Source organism: Marmota marmota, unplaced genomic scaffold (assembly GCF_001458135.2).
Source record: "Marmota marmota marmota unplaced genomic scaffold, marMar, whole genome shotgun sequence".
NCBI classification, from domain to species: domain Eukaryota; kingdom Metazoa; phylum Chordata; class Mammalia; order Rodentia; family Sciuridae; genus Marmota; species Marmota marmota.
This window is the reverse complement of record NW_026000082.1, coordinates 14125567-14153023: the sequence shown is the minus strand read 5'-3', so window position 1 is coordinate 14153023 and position 27457 is coordinate 14125567. Positions and strand designations below refer to the sequence as shown.

General features: G+C 39.2%; 1 protein-coding gene across 1 annotated transcript in view; it reads right to left on the bottom strand.

Annotated features, from left to right (window-relative positions):
- LOC107141452 (calreticulin-like) overlaps nucleotides 1–12919 on the bottom strand; it is a 33484-nt gene extending 20565 nt beyond the window's left edge. Inside the window, exons 1-2 of the mRNA XM_015484696.2 lie at nucleotides 12820–12919; nucleotides 4525–4590 (exon numbers count right to left, since the gene is read on the bottom strand). Coding sequence (XP_015340182.1) covers nucleotides 4525–4590; nucleotides 12820–12919 — 166 coding nt within the window. The remainder of the gene's footprint in view (nucleotides 1–4524; nucleotides 4591–12819) is intronic.
- Between the last annotated feature and the right edge of the window lie 14538 nt (nucleotides 12920–27457).

The following is a 27457-nucleotide window of genomic DNA, read 5'->3' as shown; positions in this document are numbered from 1 at the left end:
AACTACTTCCTTTCATGAAACCCAAGGGCCTTGGGCTTGCTTTTGAAGGAGTTAAGAATATACCACCCTAAAATATGCTGCTCTGGCATATTGACTGTGTTGAATTAAAGACATTTAAAAACAGCAGGTGCAAGAAGATCACTCTGACCTTCATTCTTTTTCTTAAAAATAGGAATAAGGGCTGGGGTTGTGGCTCAGCAGTAGAGAGTTCGCCTAGCGCATGTGAAGCATTGGGTTCGATCCTCAACACCACATAAAAATAAATAAATTAATTAAATAAAGATATTGTGTCCAACTACAACATATATATATATTAAAAAAAACACAGGAATAAAATTCTCATGTGAAAAATGTCTTGCTGTGCATGGTGGCGCACGCCTGTAATCCCAGCACCCTGGAGGCTGAGGCAGGAGTATTGCTAGTTCAAAGCCAGCCTCAGAAATTTATCAAGCACCTAAGCAACTCAGTGAGACTCTTCTCTAACTAAAATATAAAAAAGGTCTGGGGATGTGGTTCAGTGGTTAAGTGCCCCTGGGTTCAATCCCTGGTACCAAAATATGTGTGTTTGTGTGTGTGTGTGTGTGTGTGTGTGTATATATATATATATATATATATATATATATAAAACATTCTTATTATTGAAGATGGAAATGGAACCTCATGAAAATCTGGACAAACAAACCTCATTACACCAACCTTTATCTTCCTAGTCACTTCTCTACCCGATTCACTTCCCTACCAAACCCCTTTGCCTTATCACATTTCACAATCTATTACTTGTCCAATTCAGTGTTTAAGAGATTAATTTTGCTCCTCTGCATTTTCACTTCTTTATGAGCAATCCCATGCCACATAAAACATGTATTAAGTGCCCAGCACGGTGGAATACACGTATAATCCCAGCAACTTGCAAATTCAAGGCCAGTCTCAGCAACTTAGCAAGGTCCTAAGCAACTTAGTGAGACCTTGTCTCAAAATAAAAAGAGCTGGGGAGGAGCAGGGGTTGTGGTTCAGTGGTAGAGCACTTGTCTAGCATGTGTGAGGCACTGGGTTCGATTCTCAGCACCACATATACATAAAAATGAATAAAAAAATAAAGCTCCTAAACATCTAAAAAGTGCCCCTGGTTTCAAGTCCCAGTACAAAACAAACATGAATTAAATAAATTTGTATGTTTTTCTCCTGTTATTCTGTTTTACATCAATTTAATTCTTAGTCTCAGCAAGGACAGCCAAAAAACCTAAAAGGGGATTAGGGGTATAGCTCAGTGGTAGAGAGTTTATCTAGCATGAGCAAGACCCTGGTTCAATCCCTAGCACCACAAAACAAAAGCCTCAAGGGAAGAAAGAAAATTTTCCTTCCCCAATACTTCATTGTTTTCTCTGTCTCTCTCAAAGTCTCAGTATTTGATAGCCTTGGTGCCCACCTCTCTCTCCCTCCTAAGAGAGTGGCGTCACGAGTTTCTGCCTAAAATTACTGTGGCTTGTATGAAGTAGACCTTATTTCTCTGACCGTAGTTGATCCAATGAAGGATAAGTATTGATGCCAAAGTCAAAAGATCGATGCTAAAGCCAAAAATATATGTTAGGACCTCATGTGACACCCTGAAAACTTCACCTTATTCACATTCTTGGACGATGCTAGGAGATAGGTACTCTTTGTTCCATTTGGCACCTTGTTAGTAGTGGACCTAATAAGTGGTGGAATCAGTTCTGTCTGGCTTGCATAATTGTCTTTCCTCTGAAAGAAGAAAGAGATACAAGGAAAAGTGCTATGCAGGAAAAAAAATGTGTTATAATTTATAATAGCTACTAAAAATGTTTTTTTTAAAGAGAACTATTTAAAACAAAAGAAAAAATAGATACTATTTAGCAGCCATATGTAGGCATTGTGCTGAGTGCTTTATGTGCATTATCTCATTGTGTTCTCATAATAGTCCTGTGATGAATGTCCTGGTTTTTTTTTCCCCCCATTAAAAGATGATGAAACTGAAGTTTAGAATCTTGCCTAAGAGCCCAGTAAGTAAGTAAGTGAGCAGCTTACCCAGGTCTATGCAACACTAAAATCTGTACTTTTAGCTAGACTAGACTAGACTACTTAAAATAGTCTAGACTCTAGACTCTATATATTTCCCTAAGATCAAACATGTGAAAAGCCCTTTATAACCTAAAGAGTGTGCAACCTGTGTAAGAGTCAATTGTGGCATTTTATAGTTTGTGATGTATAATTTGTGTATAATTTTAGTGCACAAATTATTGTACAAAATTTATCTTCCTACTGGACTGGTAAGTTACATAACGATTTTGTTGCCCATTGTGTCCTGGTATCTAGCACACAATAAATTGTTAAAAAAAAAATTGTTGAATGCCTGAATGGATGTGTCATTATGCTTTTTGCCTAAACCATAAGATTCTCAGCCTTACAAATAGAATAATGCATTTATTCATCCATCCGACAAATATTAATTGAATTTAACCAGTATGTAGAGACGATAGTACAATCTTGGCCTTGAACTTTATGGTAGAAGATATTAGAACAGAAGTCCAGACTTCCCATCTCAAATTATTTTTCAGGGTAAAGAGTACGGATGCAATTCAAACCTGACACAACTTAGGGTATCTAAAATAAGAAGCCTCTCTTTTTTAGGAGAATAATGTCATATGATTAATAAAGTTCCATTTTATTGCCTTATAATTTTCCTTTTAACTTTATAATGTCTTAACATCATGAAAGACTCAAGCCAGAATGACTCTCAGTGGTCATTTAATCTAACTTCTTTACATTATATAAAGGAAAACAGAAGCCCACAGAAGGAAGTAACTTGCTTATGGACACATAGTTACCAGTTGCAAATCTGAGACTAGAATCTAGTACTTCTGCACTCTGGCTCTGGGCTCATTTGTTCCTTCATTCAACAAATGAATATTAGTCATTCACTTTGTGCCAGGGATTAGGTACACAGACATGAAAATCTGACAAGGCCCCTTCAGGGACCTATGAGCCTTGGGGAGTTCAGGGAATCTGGTAGAAGAAACATACAAGTAAACAATTTAAACAGTAAACAAGTAGACAGACAAGTGAAGCAATAGTGTGGTTAGGGTAGGTTAAGGAAGCAGAGGGTAGTAACATCCAGGAAAACATCTACTTCTCCCAGGCATCAGAGAGGACTTCAGAGGAGGCTTGTTTGAAGAAAGAATTAAAAGGGCAGAAAGGCGAGGAGAGGGTGTTCCAAACAGAATGACTTGCATTTATAAAAGCCCAGAGGCATGAAGCAGCATTGTGTTTCAGGGTAACTATAAAAACTGTATAGTTTTTTAGGGAAGAGGAGAAGAGAAAGAGCCATATCAAGGAGAGCTCTTGAGACCAAGGTAACATTAGATTAGTCTAAAGTTGAATGCTGCCATTTCTTCCCAACTGATAAATCTTCCCTTTAAATTGGTCAGATATCGATAGGTCTACAGAGACCTCTCCAGCAAAAACTAATGTGTTTGGGAGCTGGCACATCTGGCTGATAAATACACATAATCACACTCAAATAATCACACTCAAATCTGTAGAGAGAAGCAAGGAGACCATATAAACATAGTTCCTCTCTAAACATAGTCCCCCATAATTGTACCTCCCAACCATCTGGCTTGTGATATAGCTCAAATCAACAGACTGACTAGGGACTCAGCTCTGCCACCAGCTTTAGCAATATTTAATTAAATTAATTAATTTATTTATTGATACTAGGTATTTAACCTGGGGGTACTTAACCACTGAGCCATATCTCCAGTCCTTTTTATTTTTTTTTATTTTGAGACAAGTTCTCACTAAGTTGCTGAGACTGGCCTGGAACTTGTAATCCTCCTGCCCCAGCCTTCCAAATCGCTGGAATTACAGGTATGCTTACACATCTGGCTTCAGCAGTATTTTTAACTTCTTTGTAACTCAGTTTCCTCATCTGTACAAAAGTTACCTAACTCATAGAGTTTTTGGGATAATTAAATAAAATAGCACGCAGCACAGTTGTAGGCAGGCAAGTGCTCAATCAACACCAGTGGTGTTATATCTGCATATGTGTGTATATATGTATACAAAGTTTCATAACATCAAAGGTAAAGATAAATAAATATTTTTAGATTTGAAGATAAAAGTTGTATCTTTCCCAGCATCTAGTCCTGAGCCAGAATAGATCCTTTAGAAGAAGCTTGAATAATTAGATAAAAATACAGATTTGCTGTATTATTATTATGTAAGATCTTATTCAACAGAAGAGAATTTGTTAGACAATCTAACATTTACCTCTTCAGGTGCCAATATTTTACCTACCATTTTCAGTGGAAAACACTAGACATGATAAAAGATACTAGTCTCTTGTGTACAGAATTCTAATAAAAAACATAAACTTTTTAAAGACTCAAACTGTCTATCAACCTATAATGTACAGCAGAGATGTAGGTCTGGTTTTCAAGTTTTTCAGTCTCCACTGTCCCTTTTCTGCTTGGAACACTCACTTCTCCCTGAGATTAAGGTGTTTACCTCTAGCAACTGACTGAGCTGTTGTATATGACTTGGGCAATTCCTTTTCTGCATCTGTGTCTTCATCTATTAAAAAGGTATTATATTTAAACTCTTTAAAGAAAGGAACACTGGCCAGGTGCAGTACCCCATGCCTGTAATCCCAATGGCTAAGGATCACAAGTTCAAAGCCAGCCTCAGCTAAGCAACTCAGTGAGACCCTCTCTCTAAATAAAATACAAAAAATAGGGCTGGGGATGTGGCTCAGTGGTTGAATGCCCCTGAGTTCAATCCCTGGTACCAAAAAGAAAGGCAGGCAGGCAAGCAGGCAGGCAGGCAGGGTATTGTGGTGTACACCTGTAATCCCAGCAATCTGAGAGACTGAAGTAGAAGGATTGCATGTTTGAGGAAAGCCTCAGCAATTTAGTGAGACCTTGTCTTGAAAAAAAAAAAGGGGGGGGGGGCTCAGTGGTAGAGTGTCCCTGGGTTCCAACCCAGTACCACAGAAAAATAAAAATAAAGAAAGGAACCCTGTTTACATAGTAAGTGCTCGACAAATGTTTATCAAGTAATGGATTGGCATAAGGACCCAATTAGTTAAGATAATAAAAATAATTATTGTTGCTGTCATTGAACGAGAGCTTCTAGTAGAACTTCCACTTCTCTTGGAGGTTGTCATTTCTAATCCACTGTATCTTAGCCAAGTTTGCTAGGAAAGTGGGCATTAAATAAGAGCCTATATGCTTGCAGAAGGAAAAAATACTAGTTTTTCACTTAAATATTTGCAGAGCACCTTTTCTGTGCTGCCTGAGTGCTAGATGCCAGGGTACTAATTTGAACAAGACATAATTCTTTGAACTCTCAAACCCTCAAAGAGGTTATAGTCTAATGAAAGACATCTACTTTTCTTATTTTATATTTCTTTTTTCTTTTTCTTTTCAGTACTGGATATTGAACCCAGGGATGTTCTACCACTGAGCTACATTCCTAGTCCTTTTTAGTCGTTTTGTTTTGTTTTGTTGGTACCAGGAATTGAACTCGGGGGCATTTGACCATGAGCCACATCTCCAACCCTATTTTGTATTTTATTTAGAGGCAGGGTCTCACTGAGTTGCTTAGTGCCTTGCTGTTGCAGAGACTAGCTTTGAACTTGCTAGACTCCTGCCTCAGCCTCCTGAGTCGCTGGGATTATAGGAGTACACCACCACACCCATTGTATAGTCCACTTTCTTGAGGGCAGATTATCTACATAAATTATTTGAAATATATCTTGTATTGGGCTGGGGTTGTAGCTCAATGGTAGAACTCTCACACTTGCCTAACACATGTGAGACACTGGGTTCAATCCCCAGCACCACATAAAAATAAATAAATAAAACAAAGGTATTGTGACCGTCTACAATTTTTAAAAGTTGTGTTTTGTCCTCATTTATTTATTTATTGTATCATTTCATTATATTAGTATGAACTAATGGATATTTATTTTATACTTAGAGTTATAATCTAACCCAATACCACATTATTTTGTTGCTCAATGTCTTTAGCCATTGGGAATTTTTTTTTTTTCAGAACTGGGAATTGAATTATAGTATGATGTAGTGCTGTGAACTTCATCCTCAACTCTCATTTTTAAATCTTTTCCCATATTTGTAGTGGTACATTATAATAATACATAGTGGTAGGATTTGTTGTTATATATTCATACATGCACACACTCTAACTTGGCCAATATCATTCCCTAGCATTTTCCCTTTCTTACAGTTCTTTTTAAATATTTTATTTTTATGTGGTGCTGAGAATCGAACCTGGGGCCTCACACATGCGAGGTGAGCGCTCTACCTCTGATCCACAACCCCAGCCCTTCTCTTTCTTAAATTTTATTTTGAGACAGTGTCTTGCTGAGTTGCCCAGGTGGGCCTTGAAATTACTATCCTCCTACCTTAGCCTCCCCAGAAGCTGGGATTACAGGCCTATGCCACCATATCCTGCTGCCATCCCAAATTCTTCCAGTTGGTTCTTGTGTCCCTTTGACATTCTCCTGTGGTTTTGTTTTTTGAACACCTCCTTACTTTCTGAAACTATAAAATACTTAGATGTCATCATGTATATTCCCTTCCCAGTCCTAGAATCGGACATTTTTTTAAGGAAGCCTAGTTTCTTTTATTAGATAATGGTATTATAAACCATAAAATGGGCTCTGGGTGTCATTAATTTTTTAAAAGTGTTTTAATTAGAGTATAACATTTATTCAGGTAAGAGGACAAATCATAAGAGTATTGCTTGATGATGATGATGATGATGATGATGATGATGTGTGTATGTTGCTTGGGATCAAACCTGGGGCCTCACATACGATAGGCAAATACTCTCCACTAGGTTATATCCCCCTTCTCATTTAATGATTTTTTTTCCCACTGGAGATTGAACCCATGGGTACTTTACCACTGAGCTGTATCTCCAGTCCTTTTTATTTTGAGACAGGGTCTTGCTAAATTGCTTAGGACCTCATTAAATTATTGAGACTGGCCTCTAACTTGCAATCCTGCCTCAGCCTCCAGAGTTGCTGGGATTACAAGGATGCTCCACTACAAGCTCACTTAATGAAATTTTAAGGCAAATTACCCAAAGACCTGAAGTTACAATTCCAAAGTCTCACTTCATACTATTCTAATATCCTCTACTCTGCCTTTCCCATGACATTATAAAATAGGAAGAGAGAAAAACTCTAACCATCCTTTGAATATTTCCTCCTTTACTCCTTCCATTTATTCATTAGTGTTTATTCAGGGCTTATTAAGCACTAGACAGGGAACAGAATAAAGTTCCTCCTTCATAGAATTTATATTTTAATTGGAATTTATTGTTCTAATTAATTGATAAACTTTAAACAAAATAGCATATAAATATGTAATATAATATCAGGTAACAACAAGAGTGATAAGGGGGATGAGGTTGTATGTAGCTCAGTGTACAGCACTTGTCTAGCATGTGTGAGGCACTGGGTTCAGTCCTCAGCACCACATAAAAATAAATAGGCTAAATGCGGTGGTGCACACATGTAATCACAGTGGTTTGGGAGGCTGAGACAGGAGGATCGTGAGTTCAAAGCCAGCCTCAGCAAAAGCAAGGTGTTAAGCAATTCAATGAGATCCAGTCTCTAAATAAATAAAATATAAAATAGGGCTGAGGATATGTCTCAGTGGTTTAGTGCCTCTGAGTTCTATCCCTGGTATAACCTCCCCCCAATAAATAAATAAATAAATAAAGACAGGTATTGTGTCCATTTACAAATAAAATAATTTTTTTAAAAAAAAAATAAGGAGTGATAATGTGTCATTTTAGATAGGGGCATCCAGGCCCTGTGCTGAGATGATATTTGATCAGTGATTGAAGAGTGGGCCATATTCCAGGTGAGCTACACAAGCAGAACACCAGAGAGAAGGAAGAAGGGAAGGGAGCTGGCACTTCCTACGTACCAGGCACTGTGCAATATGGTTTCCATATCTCATTTCATTCAGTCCTCACAGTGCCTTTCAAAGGAGGTAAGGTAATCACCTCCATTTCATGGACACTCAGATAGGTTAATAAATTACCCAAGGTCACCCACTTAGCAAATGGCAGAATCAAGACTTGAAGCCTCATCTGTCTGCTCCAAGGCCCTCATTTTGCCTTCTCATCCCTGTGAGCTCCAGAGAGATCCTTGCCATCAGTTTGTACTTGAGACCTGGAAAGGCCAGCTGGATGGGGCCTCTTTGGTTTGGGCATCTTTCCAGGGTGATTCTTCCCCAGGCTCAGCATGTCCAAGTATCCCCGAATCACAGATGGTCTCAATTGCTTATCAGTCGGAGGCCTGAACAGCAGGGTGTTCCTCAGCCCTGCTGGGCTGTCCTCAGTGTGTCTGTGCCAGCTGGGCACAGAGGCCCTTTGTCTCAGAATGTCTCTTCAGCCAAGTTTTCATGGTCAAGTCTGGGAGCTAACAGAATTAACATTCACACACACACACACCTTGTGACTCCTGCATCATTCAGCTCCTCATTTGAATTCCAGTTTCCTTCTGCCTGATTTTGTGTTTTGACAATGGTCACTGCTGTCACCATTAGTCTTCCACTCATATCTATTTGTATCATCAATTCGATGATTCTCCAATTCAATCTACTAACATTCTTGCATATTTTAATGTGCTAGTCCCTATGCAAGTTCTGGGATTCCTAAAGCTCCTGTTGTCCCTGAAGCCACTAGTATTATGACCTGATGACCATCAGACATGGCAACTTGATTCAGTGGCCAACAAATTATATATGAAGGCAGGAGACTTGGGTTCAGCAAGCATTTCTGCCACCAATTTATTATGCCTTGGGAAAAACACTTTTCCTCTCCAGAGCTCAATTTCCCCATCTGTACATGGAAGGTTGAATTCTAAGGACCTTCTTCATTAAAATAATGTATAAAGAAAAGAAAAAAAAAAAACTACTGGTACACAATAGGCATTCAATAAGATTAAGTTCCATCTCATTGAGTTTAGTTTCCTGGGTTCCCTGAACCAAGAATGATTTGCATTGGCTAATAAGAGCATTCTGATATCTGAAAAGTCATTTCCCAGGGAAGTTCATTCATTTATTAATTAATTCATTCATTCAACAAAAAAAATATTGAGCACCAACTATATGCCTGTCCCAGGCACTATTCTAGATGCTACAGATATTACAATGAACACAACAGGGAAGCACTGAGTTCTCAGGAAACTAATCTAGTGATGAGGAGAGCAAGAGAGAGGACAGAAAAGGGCAGGGGGTGAAAATATTTTTAAAAAGAAACATAGTGGGAAGTAGTCTAAAAAATTGAATATGCAAAAGTTCACAAGGGAAGTGTTTGGGGTATGGAAATGTTCTGTATATTGATTATAGTGGTGGTTACACAGGTGTAGACATTTTTCAAAGTTTAATGAATGATACACTTTATTTATATATTTATTTATTTTGGTACTTCAGATTGAACCCAGGAGCACTTAACTACTGAAATACATCTCAGCCCTTTTCCTTTTTTATTTTGAGACAGGGTCTCAAAAAGTTGTTGAAGGTCTCCCTAAGTTGTTGAGGCTGGCCTTGAACATGCAATCTTCATGACTTAGCCTCCAAAAAGTCACTGGGATTGTAGGCATGCACCATCATGCTCAGCTGAATGATACAGTTTTGTTGTTAATTTTTTTTAAGTTTTGAATGATACAGTTTAAATAAGTAAATGAATGTTTTATCTCAAGAAAGTTGATTACAATTTAAGTCACATAAAAGGATAAAATATTTTTTTTTTGATGGATAAACAAGAAAAATCCCTGTCAGGAAACATTTAGACAGAAATCTGGACGATGAGAAGGAGGAAATGTAATTAGGCAGAAGTCACAGAAAGTGCTAAGACCCTGAGATGGAACTGAGCTGGCAGTGTCTGAGAAAGAGCAAAGAAGCCACTGTGACTAGAAAGTAATGAGTAAGCAGAAGACAAAAGTGGAGAGGCAGGCAGGGGACAGGTCACAGAGATTCTTGTAGGTCACAGTAAGAAAGATGGATTTCATTTTAAATCTAATAGGAAGGTGTGGAGGTTTTTAAGTTTCAAAATGATATTATCTGATTTGCATTTCTAAAGGTTGCTTCTGAATTTTATATCCGAAGAGATTAGGGAAAAGCAGAAAGGCCATTCAAGTTAGTGAAATAGTCTACATGAGAGGTGGGTAGTGATAGGGCAGGTAAAACATAGCAGGCTTTGAATATATTTTGAAGATAGAATCAATTAGACTTGCTGATGAAAAAAATAAAGGAATCAAAGATGAATCTTAAATTTTCGATCTAAACAATCAAGTGATATGTTGGTCTACTTACCAAGATGGACCAGACCAAGGGAGAAAGACCAAGTCTGAAGGAGAACACCTAAGTTGTGCTTTTAACGAAGTGTAAGATACACATGAATTTATGGACATCTTGTTTTATATCAACATTTATGAGTTTGGATAAAACAAGTCAGTACTTAAATCTTTCCAGTGCTTTCCAGTACCCTAACAGTATTGGATTTCTGGATTTTCTAAACTGAGGATAAGCCTCACAAACCTGCCTGGCACAGTGGTGCACACCTGTAATCTCAGCACCTCAGAAGGCAGAGGCAGGAGGATCACAAATTTGAGGCCAGCCTTAGCAATTTAACAAGACCCTGTCTCAAAATTATACATTTATACATTTCAGATGTCTCAGTCCTGCTGCTATGGGAAGATTATTTGAACATTCTCTTTCTGGAGTATTATTTTTTGGTGTGTGTGTGTCATAATTCAGTCCAATCATTCAATCATTCAACAACAGTTCTTAACCTGGAACCTCTCTAGGGCAGCCACTGACTTTGATATTGAAAACACAGAGGAAAATCAGAAATAGCCAGTGTGCGCAGGGCTGACACAAGAAGCACAGAGGCAGCAAAGTGGATTAGGCAAGGCTTCCTGGTAAAGGAAGGTCATGAAGAGTTATCTTTACAGCATGTAATGTGCTGGATTTTATTCATGATTTTGACCTCATCAACTGTCTTGGGGCTTAGGTCTTGAAACTACTCTTTCCCTGATTTCAAGGGACAGTTCAGAAACATTGATAAAACCCTTGGGCATTTCACTCCTGCCACTTTGAACAAGTGGAGTTAGTCCTTGGGGAAATGGCTGCAGGTCTATGCATGATTTCTTTGCTTCAGAAAGGAATTATGGTGTCAGGTAAAGCCAGGCCAGGCAGGGAGGAGGGCCTAAGAGCTGGCATTCAGAAGCTTGCAAAGGTTGGGCTGAGATCAATCAGGAAATGGGAGGCTAGCACCCTATCTTTGGAAGAGGCTGTGCTTTGTGCAAAGTTTCCTCCACAGCCAATTAGTGAAACTAAGGGATTTCTTGCATCCCACTCCTCAGTCAGCACCTAAACATTCCCCTGTGTGTTGGCACTGTGACATACACCTATAATCCCAGCAATTTGGGAGGCTGAAACAGAAGGATCACAAGTTCAAGGCCAGTCTCAGTAACTCAGCAAGACACTTAACAACAAAATAAAAAATAAAAAGGATTGGGGATATAGCTCAGTAGGTTCAATCCCCAGTACCACTGTGTTCATGCACAGCCTCACTACTTTTCACCAAGAAATTACAATAATGTCCTAGAGGGTCTTCCCATCTCTGATCTCTCTGGCTAGCTTCACAATCCATCTCCATATCTTGTTGACATGCTGTAAGATACAGGTCATGTCTGTGTCTCCTTGCTTACCACCTTCAATAGTTCCCCACTGCTTTCAGCAAAGTCTAGGCTCCTTGGTTCCCTTGATCCAGCCCCTGCCTGCTCTACAGGCTCACCTTCTCTAGTCTCCCTTCACACTTTCTGTTCCCTGGAGATACCACTACAGGCTGCATCATCATTTAGAGCCTTTGCACTTGCTGTTGTTCTGAATTGGAATGCCCTTCTTCCCATCTCTGCTTAGCTGTGGACTCTTGTTCATCCCTAAGAACAGTGCTTGGGTTTTGTATTCTTCCTTGAGTCTTCCTGTCCCTCCCTCTTGTCTGGGTTATTCACTCCTTCCTCTGCACCACCTCTGCACCTGGCTACCCTCAACATGGTGTTACTTGTATCACAGATGGGGAAATTGAGTCTCAGAAAGAGGAAAGGGCTTATCCAGACTTTGAAGTTGGAACGTGGACTCAAATCTAAAAGTTCCCAATTCCTAGGTAATTTTCTTATTCACTATTCTCTCAAATAATCAGATTTTACACACACAGAGGAAGAGTATTTGTGTGTGTGTGGGGGGGGGCCTGAAACAGTACTGTTGAAAATCTGTCTTTAAATAAGCAAGATCTGACATAATTACCTGATGGTCCTGAGACATTCCAGGGAAAACACTGAATGAGATGACCTCCAAGGTTCTCTAAGCTCTATTTTATGAACCACAAAAGTTTTCACTATCACAAATAATGCTGTCATTTTTTCACTCCAGGGTTCACTTGTTTGTACTTTTGGGGTGAAGGGGAGGGAAAAAAACATGTACTGCATCTACTATGTACTAAGAGCAATGTTTTGCCTTTCTTATCTAATTTAACTCTCAGTATTCATTTAATAGAAAAGGACATTGAAACGTAGACATAGTTAGCTACTGGCCCAGGGTCACACAGCTAAGAAATAGCAAGCAGGTACTTAAACCGTGGTCCTTCTGGTTCTAAATGAGCCCAAACAAGGAAAGTCAGAGGGATCACTGGGGCAGGTGATTGGGGAGGATCAAGAAGGATCTGGTCCAGGGTCACTCCCACTGCCAGAACGCTTACCCCCGTCTTCAAACTCCTCGCGCAGGTAGACTTGGCGCTGCACCTGTTCCCCCAGTATGCAGGTTGCCAAGAGCAGTGGCAGCAGCTGCAGCCCCTTCATTTTGCAGAGGTCCCGTATCCCTGCGCCCAGCCTCCAAATGCAGGTACCTGGCCAGCTGTTGTGCTGCTGCTGCGGGCTGCTTCTACCTGGACCCCCGGGAGGGGCCTGAGATCTCTATACCTGGCCGCCTCCCATTCGCGGCCTTGGTGGAGGTGAAATGAGGGCTACAGCAAATGGTTGGGGACCACGCTCTGAGAGTGCTGGAGGAGCTAAGGGGCGGGGTGGTGGTGGTGGTGGCAAGTGTTATGAGAGCTACAGTGAAGGGTCCCTAGAGAGTGGGGGAGTGGCAGGGCCAGTTGAGGCTGGCCTCAGGGTTCCCTTGAGCCTACTCAACTTTGGTGTAGCTGGTTTCAAAGCGCTCGCTCATGTTTCTTTCCACTATCCTTAGGTCCCTGTATCCTTCTATCTTTCCTTCCATCCGTGGGTCCATCCATTCCCTAGGGCTATGAAGAAACTGTGATAGCAGAGTGACCTCTGTTTAACAGAAATATCTAGGGGCCAGAAGAAGTCTTAATCCAGCATGGGATCTCAAGGAAGCTTCCTGAAGGAGGCATGCCAAGATTGCAGGAAGAAATGGGAAGGAGGAAGAAGAGCAAAGGCAATACTACCTGAAGACGCAGAGGAGGGAAAGACTGGCAAACTAATATTACTTCTATATCAGCCTGTACTTTTCAATCACGGTTATTTCCCCTATTGTGAGGAAAATGGAGCTCAAAGAAGGGGGGATGTACCAGCGTTTGCTGATCATTGCACTGTGCTAAGCACTGCAGCTGGCACTCAAGTGCATTATACAATTTAATGTTTACATCCAAGTGTTTGAGGAGAGTGGGGTTTTTTGTTATTGTTGTTGTTTGTTTTGTTTTGTTTTTGGTGTGGGGGACCTTTATCTTATTCATTTATTTATTTGCAGTGCTGAGAATTGAACCCAGTGCCTCACACACACTAGGCAAGTGGTCTACCACTGAGCTACAACCCTAGCCCCGGGAGGGTGTTTTAAGGCTCACCTTACAGGTGAACAAACTGGAACTCTGAGATACAAGTGACATACCATGGTCATATAGAAAAGGAGTAGGGAATGGAAATCAGAACTTTTTTTTTTTAATTAAAAGAATTTTTTTTTTAGTTGTAGATGGACATGATAACTTTATTTAATTAATTAATTTATTTTATGTGAATATGCTAAGCAAGCACATATGCTAAGCAAGCACTCTACCACTGAACTACAACCCTAGCCCCAGAAATCAGAACTTCTTATTCCAGTACCTCCAATACACTTTTATTTCATTTCATCCATCTATTCAATGTTTATTTGTTGAGGTCCTATTATGTGTCCGGCACTGAAGACACAGAGGAGAACAAGACTGACAAAGTCTTCTCTCATGGAACTCATTTTCTAGTGGAGGAGACAGAAAAATATAAAGAAAGCAAATAAATGAGATAATTCCTTCTCTAAAAAGTCAAAGTAGTGAGAGAGGGTTAGAGAGAGAAGGGGTAGACTCATAGACTGGTATAGGGAAGGAGTCAGGGCAACCCTCCTTGAGGTGACACTTGGATTTAAATCTGAATGAGAAGCCATATATTGAACTGGGGGCAAATGTTCTAGGAAAAGGCAACATCAAGTCCAAATGCTCTGAGAAGGGAAATGAGTTTTCTCATTTGAGCAGCAGAAAGTTGGCTAATGTGGCTTAGGCACAGTAAGCAAAGAGGAGGCGAGGTTGCAGAAGGAGTTGAGTCAAGGCTTCAAAGAAGCCTGTAGACCATGGGAAGGATTTGTAACTGGTGTAGTAGGAAGCCCTTGAAAGGAGTGACATCACCAGGTTTACATTTTTAAAAGATCACTTTGGCTGTTGTTCACTTAGTTGAGAATGTCAAGTTGAAAGTCAAAATATATAAATCAAGCTGAGAAGAGGTCCTGGCTACAAATATAAATTTGGGGAAATATAAGTGGTATTTTAGGCCATCTAGCTAGATCTTTTTAAGAGGGAGGAAAGATTGAAGAACCATGCTAAGTACCTAATCCTGAAGAACTCCAACCTTGAGAGGTAGGCAGAGAAAGTGGAAGAAGCAAAGGAAACCACAACTGACTCCAGAAGAAAGAGCCACGCTTAGAATCCTAAGGGTTTTTACTCATTGACAAGGAAGTCTTCTCCTAAAGGGAGTGCCAAAATTGTAATTTTATTAATGTATACTAATCACTCACTATATGCAGAGTACTATGCCAGATTCTGGGGCCAGATAGGTGTGTAGACAGAGAGGACCTAATCCTTGCCCTCCAAGAATTCTCAAGCCAGCTGGAGAGATGGCAACTTCATTTAGGCACCTAACTCAGGACCAAAGGTGCCTGTGTTTGGTGCCTCAGTAAAGGCAAGAACAGCAGAAGCACAGGGGCAGTGAGATGTGCCAGGCAGTGTGTATGATTTACTTGTGTCATCTCATATAGTCCTTGTAAATCACTATTCTTTTTTTTTTTTTTTTTTAAAGAGAGAGTGAGAGAGGGAGGGAGGGAGAGAGAGAGAGAGAGAGAATTTTTTTTAATATTTATTTTTTAGTTATCAGCGGACACAACATCTTTGTTTGTATGTGGTGCTGAGGATCGAACCCCGGGCTGCACACATGCCAGGCGAGCACGCTACCGCTTGAGCCACATTCCCAGCCCAGTAAATCACTATTCTTATCCCCATTTTAGACAAGAAGGTAATGAGTCTTAGAGATGTTGGGTAAGTTGCCCAAGGATGCATAGGTGACAAGTAGCAAAGCCTGGATACTCAGCTAGATCTCCCTGACTTCAGAGCCCAAGTGCTTAATCGCTGTTTTTAAAATTTTGTGACAATCTGATAGGGTTGACATATAAGGTTCTTATGAAGATGAAGCATCCAAAGAATAAGGTGGAGGGAGACAAAATGAAATGATGAACAGGATCAAAATGTTCTAGGCCTTGAAGTCTAGATGGAGGAATTTGGATTTTTTTTCCTCTAGGCCAGAGTTTTTCAATTTCTATTTTATTGATATTTTAGATCAGATAAATTTTTGTTGTAGGGGATAATCCCTGAATTGTAGGATGGTTAGCTGCATCCCTGACTTTTACCGAACAGATTTAAATAGCACTCTCTCCAACAGTTTTCACAACCCAAACTGTCACCATACATTGCCACATGTGCCCTGAGGTGTGCATGTACAAAACTGAATCTCAATTGAGAACTGCTGCTCTAAGAACTGGTGGGGTTCAGGATTTGAAAGAGTGAATAATAATGATAATTTATAATGCTTTCTTAACATTAAAAACCTCTCTTAGAATGACCATTGTGATGCTTGTAATGTATCAGCCTTTGTGAAAAATTATATTGTGTTTCAACTCTGATAAGTTGGACTTACTCATACCTAGTTTGGTAACATTCACATGGAGTCTTTTCATTTTACGTGAAATGATAAAGTTAACAATGTGCTCCTTAAGGGCAGTGATCACTGTGCCTTCTTTGTTTTCATATATCAGGTTCTAGAACAATGAATGTAAGAGTTGGTGAATTTTAGAATTGCACTACATACATAATGTCTTTTTTAGGATATGTTGAGGTCAGAGATATGTCAGATACAGAATAAATGACAAATGTCTTCATTTATAAATAAAGATGTTGGTTTTAGACTTTTGATCCCCAAATCTTACAAATCAATAAAATGTGTGGGCTCTATATTATTTTCTTCTTTTTAGGGGCGGAGGTGTAATAGGGATTGAACCCAGGGAGTGTAACTGCTGAGTTATATCCCCAGCCTTTTTTATTTTTTATTTTGAGATAGGGTCTTGCTAAATTCCTTAGGCCCTTGCTAAGTTGCTGAGGCTAGCTTTGAACTTTCGATCTCCTATCTTAGTCTTCTGAGTCACTGAGATCACAGATGTGTGCCATCATGCTTGGCTTCAGGTGTATTTTCCATATGGGGAAAAAATGTGTGTGTGTGTGTGTGTGTGTGTGTATACAGTGCTGGGAGTCTAACTCAAACCCAGGGCCTTGCACATGTTGTGTAAACACATTACCTCTGAGCTACAACCCCAGCCCCCAAGAATATATTTTTAAACTGGATGTGGTGGCTCATTCCTATAATCCCAGTGACTCTGGAGACTGAGGCAGGAGGATCAAAAGTTTGTTGCTAGCCTCAACAACTTAGCAAGATGCTGTCTCAAAATAGAAACTAAAAAGGGCTGGAGATATAGTTCAGGGGTAGAGCACCTCTGGATTCAATCCTCAGTACAACACACACACACGTATATTTTTAAAATTGTTTACTTGTCTTAATCTGTGCTATTATAACAAAATCTCCAACACTGAGCAACTTATAAGAAATAGAAATTTATTTCTCAACTATATATGGCACATGCCCATATTCCCTGCTACTAGGGAGGCTGAGGCAGGAGGATTGATTATGCTTAGAAGTTAGAGGCCAGCCTGGACAACATAGGGAGACTCTGTTAAAAAAAAAAAAAAAAGGATACAAGGAGAAGGATCACAAGAAAGAAAGGGAGAGGATCATACATTCAAGGCCAGCCTGTACAATTTAGCAAGACTGTCTCAAAATAATATAAAAATAAGCTGTGGACATAGCTAAGTGGTAGAGCCCTTGTCAAGTAAGCATGAGAACCTCAATTCAATCCCTAGTACCACTAAAAAAGAAAAAGAAACAAAAGATATTTTTTTCTCAGGTTCTGGAGGTTAGAAAGTATAAGATCAAGGTACAAGCTGATCTGGTTTCTGATAAGGGCTGTTCTCTGCTTCCAAGATGGTCTCTTCTTGCAGTAGCATCATATGGCAGAAAAGAGGCAAAAGAAGATGAATGTGTTCTCATGTGGCAGAAGGACCAGGCAGCTCTCTGAAGTCTCTTTCATAAGGGCATTGATCCCATAATGTGGGAGGAACCCTGTGAGTCTAACCTCCCAAAAGCACTACCTCTCAATACTATCACTCTGGGGTTTAAGTTCCAACATAGGAATTTGGGGAGGACACATACATTTTAACCATAGCATTACTGTATAAGGTACTTTAGGTGACTCAATATGATTTACTTACTTAATTTCACAGTCCTAGGAGTTAAACTCAATGGCTCTTTTCCACCAAGCTACACCCAAGCCTTTTTTATTTTTTATTTTGAGACATGATCTCACTAAATTGCTGAGACTAGCCTGGAACTTGCCATCCTTCTGCCTAGGCCTCCCAAGTATCTGGGATTTTAGGTGTGCACCACTATGCCTGGCTTCAAAGTGATTTAATTTGGTATCTTTTGAGCACCCCTATGAATCAGGCACTGGGAGAGAAGTAAAAGCATAGTTTCCAACCTCTAGATGCATCTAAACAAAAGGGATGTCAGGCTTACATGGACTGTCTTACCTTGTTCTGTTCCTTACCAACCATGTGATCTTGGGCTAATCCAAGTCATATTATGATCTTTTTAGGCCCTAGCTACTTTTGCCTTAATGGGTACTTTCCTCCATAAAAAAGTATTTAAAGATGACTGCATTGGCATAAAGACAAATATAATGTGGGCAAGGTTCATTATTATATATTCATTATTAATGTGTTCTTTTTTTCTGGGCTGATATTTATTTATTTAGTTAGTTTTGTACTGGGGCACTTAACCATTGAGCCATATTCTCAGCCTTTTTTTTTTTTTTTTTTTTTTAACTTTGAGACAAAGTCTCACTACGTTGCTTAGGGCCTTACTAAGTTGCTGAGGCTGTCCTTGAACTTGTGATCCTCCTGCCTCAGCTTAATGAGCTTCTGAAATTATAGGTGTATGCCACCACACCCAGCTTCTCTTCTGGTTTTAAAATAAATTAAAATTAAAACATTTTCTTGGGCCCCTAAAAGTACCCTGGGTCCCTAGCATGGTGCCTACTATGCCTGTGGATAAACATCTTTGGGACCAATTGTTGATATTCTTGTATCCTTTTTTTTGAACAGGGTCTCCCTATGTTGTCCAGGCTGGCCTCTAACTTCTAAGCATAATCAATCCTCCTGCCTCAGCCTTCCTAGTAGCATTTCTCATTTCCCACTCCTTAAAATTTTAGTTTTGTAACATTGTTAGAGATTTAGAAGTTACATGAGAGCACAAGTCTTATTTGTTCTCTACTGTATACTTACAGAACTTGGCATAGAAGTAAATACTCAGTAAAATGAACATGAAATTAGTCACATAATACCAGGATATAGTATACACTTGATAAATATCAGATTTATTTGACCAGACCTCCTAGGGAATTGGTCAGTATATACATAATAGATATTAGAAAACTGGAATAGATGGTACAAACCCTGAATGTAACAGGAATTTAGATCAGGAAGGATTGTGTGGGTCAATCACTTCACATGTTTTTTTTTTTAAATTGTTTATTTGTTTAGTGCATCAATCCCACTCAGTTCAACCATAACACAATCTATCATTAGGATAGAAAGTGGGAGTGTTCAAAAAAATCAATTGACATTCAAGTACAACGTATTTACATACACAGAGAGTTGTACAAGTATTGCCATGTAGCTCCAAGCCCTCTGCAGATTTAATTACAGAGCTACAAAGTGAGTGCATAAATTATGCACTAAGGTCCATGTTTTGGAAATGACTGTGTAGTCCTGGGAATTAGATAGGAGGTTAGATTTTTGTAATTGATACTCTTCTACTTCAGGGGTGAAACCCTGGAGATCAATGAAAACTTCTTTCTTTCTAAAGACAGTGTGTCTGCAGTCCTACAGGTCTAACTGGACATTTAAACTCCAAATACTAGATGTCGGGAGGAAAAGAACAGTTCAAACTGTAATCTGATTCTACTCAGCCTCTCACTGTGGGGTCATTTGTTTCCTTTGACTTAACCACATCTGAAAAAGATGCCATTTCCCAGATGCATAGTATGAAGTCTCAAGGCCTTTATGTCTTTTCCTGATGCTGTTCTGTTTGCCTGGAATATTCTTCCCCTCTTCATTCTGGGAAACCCCACTAAGTTCCTATTCTTAGTAGTTTCTCTAAAAGTGTTAGTTTCTCCTCTTTAAAAAATAAAGCAAAGCATTCATGCCTATAAACTCAGCTCACACATTACTTCCTTTGGAAGTCTTTTCTATCTTCCCTAAGAATGCACTTATACTAGACATCAATTATATAGAAGCACTTTGCTGGGTCCTTCGCATTTATTATATTGTTTAGTCCTCTAGGCAATTTTATGCAGAAGATATATTTTTTTACATTTTTTGGTGTATTATAGTTATACAAAATGGTGGGATTTGATGTTATATATTTGGCAGAAGGGATTTTTTATCCTAAGTTCCTAGGTCAAGAATCTGCTATCTAGGGCCGGGGTTGTAGCTCAGTAGTAGAGTTCTTGCCCAGCATGTGTGATGCCTTGGGTTCGATCCTCAGCACCACATAAAAATAAATGAATAAAATAAAGGTATTGTGTCCATCTAAAACTAAAAAATATATATATTTTTTTAAAAAGGAAGAATCTGGGTCTGGGGTTGTGGCTCAGTGGTAGAGCACTTGCCTACATGTGTAAGGCCCTGGGTTCAAGTCTCAGCACCACATATAAATAAAATAAAGGTCCATTTACAACTACAATAAATATCTATTTTAAAAAGGAGAAGAAGAAGAAGAAGAAGAAGAAGAAGAATCATTTGCTGTCTAAAGGTCATGTATCTTGGCCAGGGTCCTCCTGTAAAAGGTAGAGACGGAATTGGAATCCAGTTCTACCTGAGGTTCTCCTTCAGGCAAGTCAGGGCTCCATTCCTGAAGCTCTCAAAATCCTTCCATCATGTCCCTCCCCAATACATCTCACTGTATGGTAACTTATTTATATACCTTCATAAGCTAAACTCTTTGTGTATGAAGTACTGGGTATCAAACTCAGGGCCTTGCACATGCTAGGCAAGTACTCTACCATTAGCCATATCTATAGCCACCCCCCCACCTTTTTAAAAAATATTTTTTTAGTTTTCAATAGACCTTTATTTTATTTACTGATACATGGTGCTGAGAATAGAACCCAGTGCCTAACACACGCTAGGCAAATGCTCTGCCACTGAGCCACAATCCCAATCCCTTTATAACCCTTTTCTTAATTTTTTTCTGTGAGACAGGGTCTGGCTAAATTGACCAAAAGGGCTTTCGATTTGAGATCCTACGACCTCAGCTTCCCAAGTGTTTGGAATTACAGACATGTCACTGTGCCCTGCCGTACTCTAAGTTCTTGAATCCTAAAACAAACATTGCTTCTTTCTTTATTCTTAGCCTGGCACAATGACAGGCACATGGTGAGTGATAAAAATACACTGATGGAATGAGGTGAGTAATAACAAAACACTTGGCAGTTTACAAAACATTTCAAATACACAATTTAATTTAGCTATAAAAGGCCCTGCTTTTTGAAACTAGCAACATAAAAAAATAAGCTAAATGCAAGTGAAAAAAAATGAACAAAACATTATTGTGAATAACAATATTGTAAACAGTTACAAAAAAGTAAATTAACTGTGGCCAAAAAGAAAGAATGAGGGCTGAGAAAAAGATTTTTAGATTTAAAGATTTAACATCTTAAAGTTTTAGTTAGGGGACTTGGAGGAATATTTTTAATACATTATTATTATTATTATTATTATTATTATTATTATTTTGGTATTGAGGATTGAATGCAGGGGTGCTTAGCTACTGAACCACATCCCTAGCCTTTTTTTATATTTTATTTAGAGATGGGGTCTCACTGAGTTGCTAAGTGCCTTGCTAAGTTGCTGAGGCTAGCTTTGAACTTAGAATCCTCCTGTCTCAGACTCCTAAACCGCTGAGATTACAGGCGTGCACCACCATGCCCGGCTTTTAATACCTTATTTTATTCCATTCTCGTAGGAATCAGTGAAGTGAGTAATATTGCCTCTCTTTTCTGGAAGGGGAACAAAGTCTCAGAAAGGTCAAGTAATTTGACCAAAGTGACACAGCTGTTTTATGGCAAAGCCTATTTTTATGTTCTAGTCTCTAAAAATCCTCTTTAAAAAAATTGGAGGTGGTTAAGGTTGTGGCTCAGTAGTAGAGCACTTGCCTAGCACATGTGAGGCACTGGGTTCAATCTTCAGTACCACATGAAAAAATAAGCAAATAAAATAATAAAATTATAATTTTTTCGCATAATTACTGGGTTATTCTGTGCCAGTGTTTTAGGGAATGCCAATAATTTATGTTACTTTTCTTTCTTTATTTTTTTTAGTTTTTGGTGGACACAACATCTTTATTTTTATGTGGTGCTGAGGATCGAACCCAGTGCCCCAAGCATGCCAGGCGAGTGCGTTACCACTTGAGCTACATCCCCAGCCCTCTTTCTTTCTTTCTTTCTTTCTTTCTTTTTTTAACCAACAACAAAAGCATTTTAACAGGGGTCTTCTGGCTAAGTCCTGGGATGTAGTAGCAAGTATGTGTCTAGTACAAGTAACTTATCTGGGGTTTGAGGTCATTAAACATGGGTGAGAGTAAGGCAGTGAGACAAGGAAGTGAAGGGAGCCAATAATGCATACATTACTAGGCTAGTTATCATAGGGGCCAGCTGGGCCTCAGTGATTCTGGGGAACTCTGGGAGACAGTATGGGACACATGGAGGGAATCCCAGTGGAGTGGTGAGGAAGCTGGGGTATTATCCACCAATTCCCATTTGTTATTGGTTCTGGTGATGTTAAATCTCTAAAACTTCCAGCTTGCCCTGTGTACAGGCAGAACATGTTTCCTGGCCAGAGAGAAGAAGGGAAAAACACAACAAAATTAAACTCAGGCAAAGAGATGCAGGTGTTTCCTGTAAGTAGCCTTCAGCATGTGGAAGTGAATGCCAAGAAAATATGAACAGGAAACCAACAGCATCTGTGACTGAATGTAATGGGATGTGAATCCTGCCCATACCACTTAATTTTCCACTAGGCTAAAAAAAAAAAAAAAAAATTCATTGCAAGTCCATCTACACTAGGTCATGGATTGACAACTATGATCACTATAAGCAGGGACCTATAAACAAATCTGGCTTGTCTCTTGTTTTGTAATCGAAATTTTATTGCCCATTCATTTATGCTTTTACCTTACTAGGCCATGTTGAGTAGTTGGGATAGGGAACATTTGGTCTCCATGTCAAAATATTTACTACCTGACATTAATAGAAAATGTATGTCAACTTCTATGTTAGGTACTTGGGATACTGAGATGAATAAGATTATTTCCGTGTCCTTAAAGAGTTTATAATCTATTGAAAAACACACATATGTAAACCAATAAATGCACAAAAATGTTACAAATGCTATAGCAACCATTCAAATGAGGGAATAGTGATTTCTACCTAGTTGGGGACAAACATCAAGAAAATATTTATAGAAAAGGTAATAGGTACTTTAACAGAATCCTGAAAGATAAGTAGATATTTTCTCGACAAACATACAAGAAGAAAGACATTCAATTCAAGGGAGTAGAAGTAGCAAAAATGTTGCATAGAACAACAATGACATGAATGCAGCATCATAATTGGAAGTGGAAGTGAAAAGAGGAAAGACTTGAAAAAGACTGGAAAATAAGGAACTGAGTCTGCACGCCTGGCACACACCTGTAATCCCAGCAGCTAGGAAGGCTGAGGCAGGAGGATCACGAGTTCAAAGCCAGTCTCAGCAAAAGTGAGGTGCTAAGCAACTCAGTGAGGCACTGTCTCTAAGTAAAATACAAAATAATTAATTATATTTTATTAGATCAAATGCCCTTGAGTTCAAGCCCCAGTATCCGACCCCATAAAATAAAGGAACTGAATTTTATCTTTTCTTTAGAAATAATGGTACTGGGCAAGTGGTGCATGCTAACATGGGCTGGGGATGTCCCTCCGTGGTAAAGCACCCCTCGGTTCAATCCCTAGTACCAAAAAAAAAAAAAAAAGATACAAACAAATATAACTGCAAATTCATGGCTGTGGTGATTTATCTTCAAGTTAGTTTGTGTGTGGGAAGGTTTTTTGTTGTTGTTGTTGTTGATGTTGTTACTGGGGATTGAATCCAGGGGTGCTTCACCACTGAGCTCCAGCCCTTTTTTATCTTTTATTTTGAGACAGTTTTGCTAAATTGCTGAGGCTGACCTTGAACTCCTAATCCTCCTGCCTCAGTCTCCCAGGTAGCTAGGATTACAGGTGTGTGCCACTGTATTCCACTATTCTTCAAGTTATGGGGACATGGATGGTGTAGAATGAGCAGAGAGCATGAGAATTCTGTAGGATTCCTGGTTGAGTCAGAAGCTGTGGCAATCTGACAAGATATTACTTTAATGATAGTTTGAGCATCAGTTTGAACCATGATATATGTTTATTTCAGCTCCTCGAGGAGATAGACATGTTTATAAATGGCAAATGCCTCACAAATTCAGAGCTGACATAATTGCCTGATGGTATTTTTAAATTCTACTCTTTTAAAAAATTATTTCACAAAATGTCATTTCTTTTCTCATTGTAAATACAATGCCTCTGACTTATAGAAAATTTGGAAAACACAAAAGAAGTATAAAGAAAAAATAAATAAAATCAACTATAATCCCATATGCTCACTACAGATGTTTTCCTGTATACCCTTACAGTCTTCCAGGTAGATATAAAAACTTATTTTTTTAAGTTATTGATGGACCTTTATTTATTTATTTGTTTATATGTGGTGCTGAGAATCAAACCTAGTACCTAACACATGCTAGGCAAGTGCAGTTCCAATTTTATAATAAACTTTTAATATACAAAATTTTTTGTATATTAATCAATATATTAAATTTTATATCATAATTTTCATTATCATTGTATCCCAGATTTTGTGTGTATTTATGGTGCTGGGGATTAAACCCAGGGCCTCATACATGCTAGGCACATACTCTACCCCAGAGCTACATTCCCCAGCCCTTTTTTTATATTTAATTTTGAGACAGGGTCTCACTAAGTTGCTTAGGGCTTCTCTAAATTGCCGAGGCTGACCTCGAACTTGGGATCCTCCTGTCTCAACCTCCTGAGTTGCTGGGATTATAGGCATATACCACACAGTTTATCTCAATCTAGCTTCTTTATTTTTTTATTTTTTAAAAATTTTTCAAGTATTTATTTTTTTGGTGTAGATGGACACAACACAATGTATTTTTTATTTTTATGTGGTGCTGAGGATCGAACCCAGGTCCCACCTGTGCTAGGCAAGCGCTCACAGCTTTGCCACAATCCCAGCCCCAATCTAGCTTCTTTAGTCTTCTGCTTAGGCCTGTGGGAAAATCACACAAGATTCTACTTTTGTCATTTGTGACTTGCTTTATTGAGATTATGGCACCTGTCCTGCAGCTCTCCTTTCAGCATCAACCCCTGCCATCATACGGGTAATTTCAACTTCCATGTAAACAATATATTCAGCATGGTGGCCTCCCATTCCTTGACTGCTAGGTCTCTTGTAATCTATATCTCTTTCTACACTCCAGATTTCAACTCTTATAGCTTCTCTCTCAAACTTCCATCACCTATTAACTTCCAACTCTGAAACTGGAAATATTCTTTTTCCTCTGACTATAACCTCCCAGCCTCCTGCTTGCCTTATTCCCACTAATCTTAAACCTCACAAGAGACCCAACCCAGTCACTTAAATTCTTTCTCCAAATCTGTCTTTCTTTTCTGCCACAGCTAGCCTGGCTTCCCAGTTTCAATTATGTGCCTTCTCTATTCCTATAGTTTCTGAGAATCCCTGACATTTAAAAAAAAAATGCCCACAACCAAATAAGCCAGTGAAACTAATGGTTGGTATCTTCAACATTCAGCTGGCTCTTCACNCAAGAAGGGGAATAGCTGGGTCAAATGGTGGCTCCATTCCCAGCTTTCCAAGAAATACTTATTTTACTTTATTTTTCAACTTTGCTGAGGCTGGCCTCAAATTTGGATTCTCCTGCTTCAGCCTCCTGACTTGCTGGAATTACAGGCCTGCGTCACCACGCCTGGCTGTTAATGACCTTCTAATTCATAAAGAAATAGAGTTCATGAAGGAGGAGCCATCTTAATTTCTTGCATTAGGTCTTGAAGTATTTTTTCTAGACATTGACTCCTCCCAAATTCTCTCATTCTTTTCCTTTATAATAGTTTGTACTCCCACCCCCCACTTACCTCTTCATTTTACCTTCTTTACATGCTACTGCCTTCTAGGGTTTCATCCTTAACCATACCCTCTATTCACATTTCTTGTAGAATCTCTATGCCTTTGGATACCACCTATGGATTTCCTTTGGATTAAAACCTCAAATTTGTGATTCTAGCTCTAGTTTCTTTCCTGAGCTCCAAATTCGTATATCCACTTGCCATTTCACCATCTATTTCCATCTAGATGTGCCACACACTTCAAATTCAACATGTTCAGCATTATCTTTAGCAGATTCCCTGTAACTCCTTCTTTTTTAAATTTTTTTTTTTTTAGTTGTAGTTGGATACAATATCTTTATTTTATTTACTTATCTTTATGTGGTGCTGAGGATTGAACCCAGAGCCTCGCACATGCTAGGTGAGTGCTCTACCACTGAGCCACAACCCCAGCACCCCCTGTAACGTCTTTTCTTTTCCTGTGTTCCCAGCCTGGAAATCTGCAGCCCACATGATTCTTGCCTTTTCCTCAGCTCTTGAACACTTCTCTTCTCCTTCCTCTTCTTTTCTATCCTCTATGTTCCTGCTTTCTTTTTTTGTTAATTAAAAAAATTTTTAGTTGCAGATGGAAACAATACCTTTATTTATTTTTATGTGGTGCTGAGGATGGAGCCCAGTGCCTCACACATGCTAGGCAAGCACTCTACCATTGAGCTACAACTCCATCCCCTGTGTTCCTGCTTTCATTTAGGCCTCATCTTCTCTCACATACTCTGGTCTTCCTGTTGCCAGCATGGTATCCATACTGGTCACGGCAGATAGATTGCTCATCCAAAACATTTGTATCTAGGGGTTGGGAGTCTAGCTCAGCCCTTGCCTAGCATGTGAGAGGAACTGGGTTCAATTCCAAGGACCAAAACTTATACCAAACAAACAAAAAAATGACAATGTTGTATATTCTTGTCACCGTACATTGTGTGTGAACTCATTAAGGATGTTATAAGGGGCTGGAAGTCTAGCTCAGTGGTAGAGCACTTGCCTACCATGCATGAGGCCCTGGGTTCCATTTCCAGTAACAACCCCCCACCAAAAAAAAAAAAAAAAAAAGGGATGTTGTGAAATGATCATTATTTGTATGTAAGTTTCTGTGCAACAGAGCAAAGGCAAAATTAGTTTTATCTGGGTATGGGCACAAAGGTCTCAAAGAGAAAGTGATATTTGTACTGGGACTTGAATGATCAATCAAAGTTTCCCCAGGCAGAGGAGAGGGGAATGAGGGGAAGGATATTTCACCACAAGGGAATAATGGGAAAGAGGTGAGAAGTTCATTTCACATCAGTTTCACAAACATCCAACCTAGGTTTTTATGTCCCAGGTAGTGCTCTTTCCTTGGGAATATAGAAGTAAAGAAGTCACTGATCTCAAGGAGG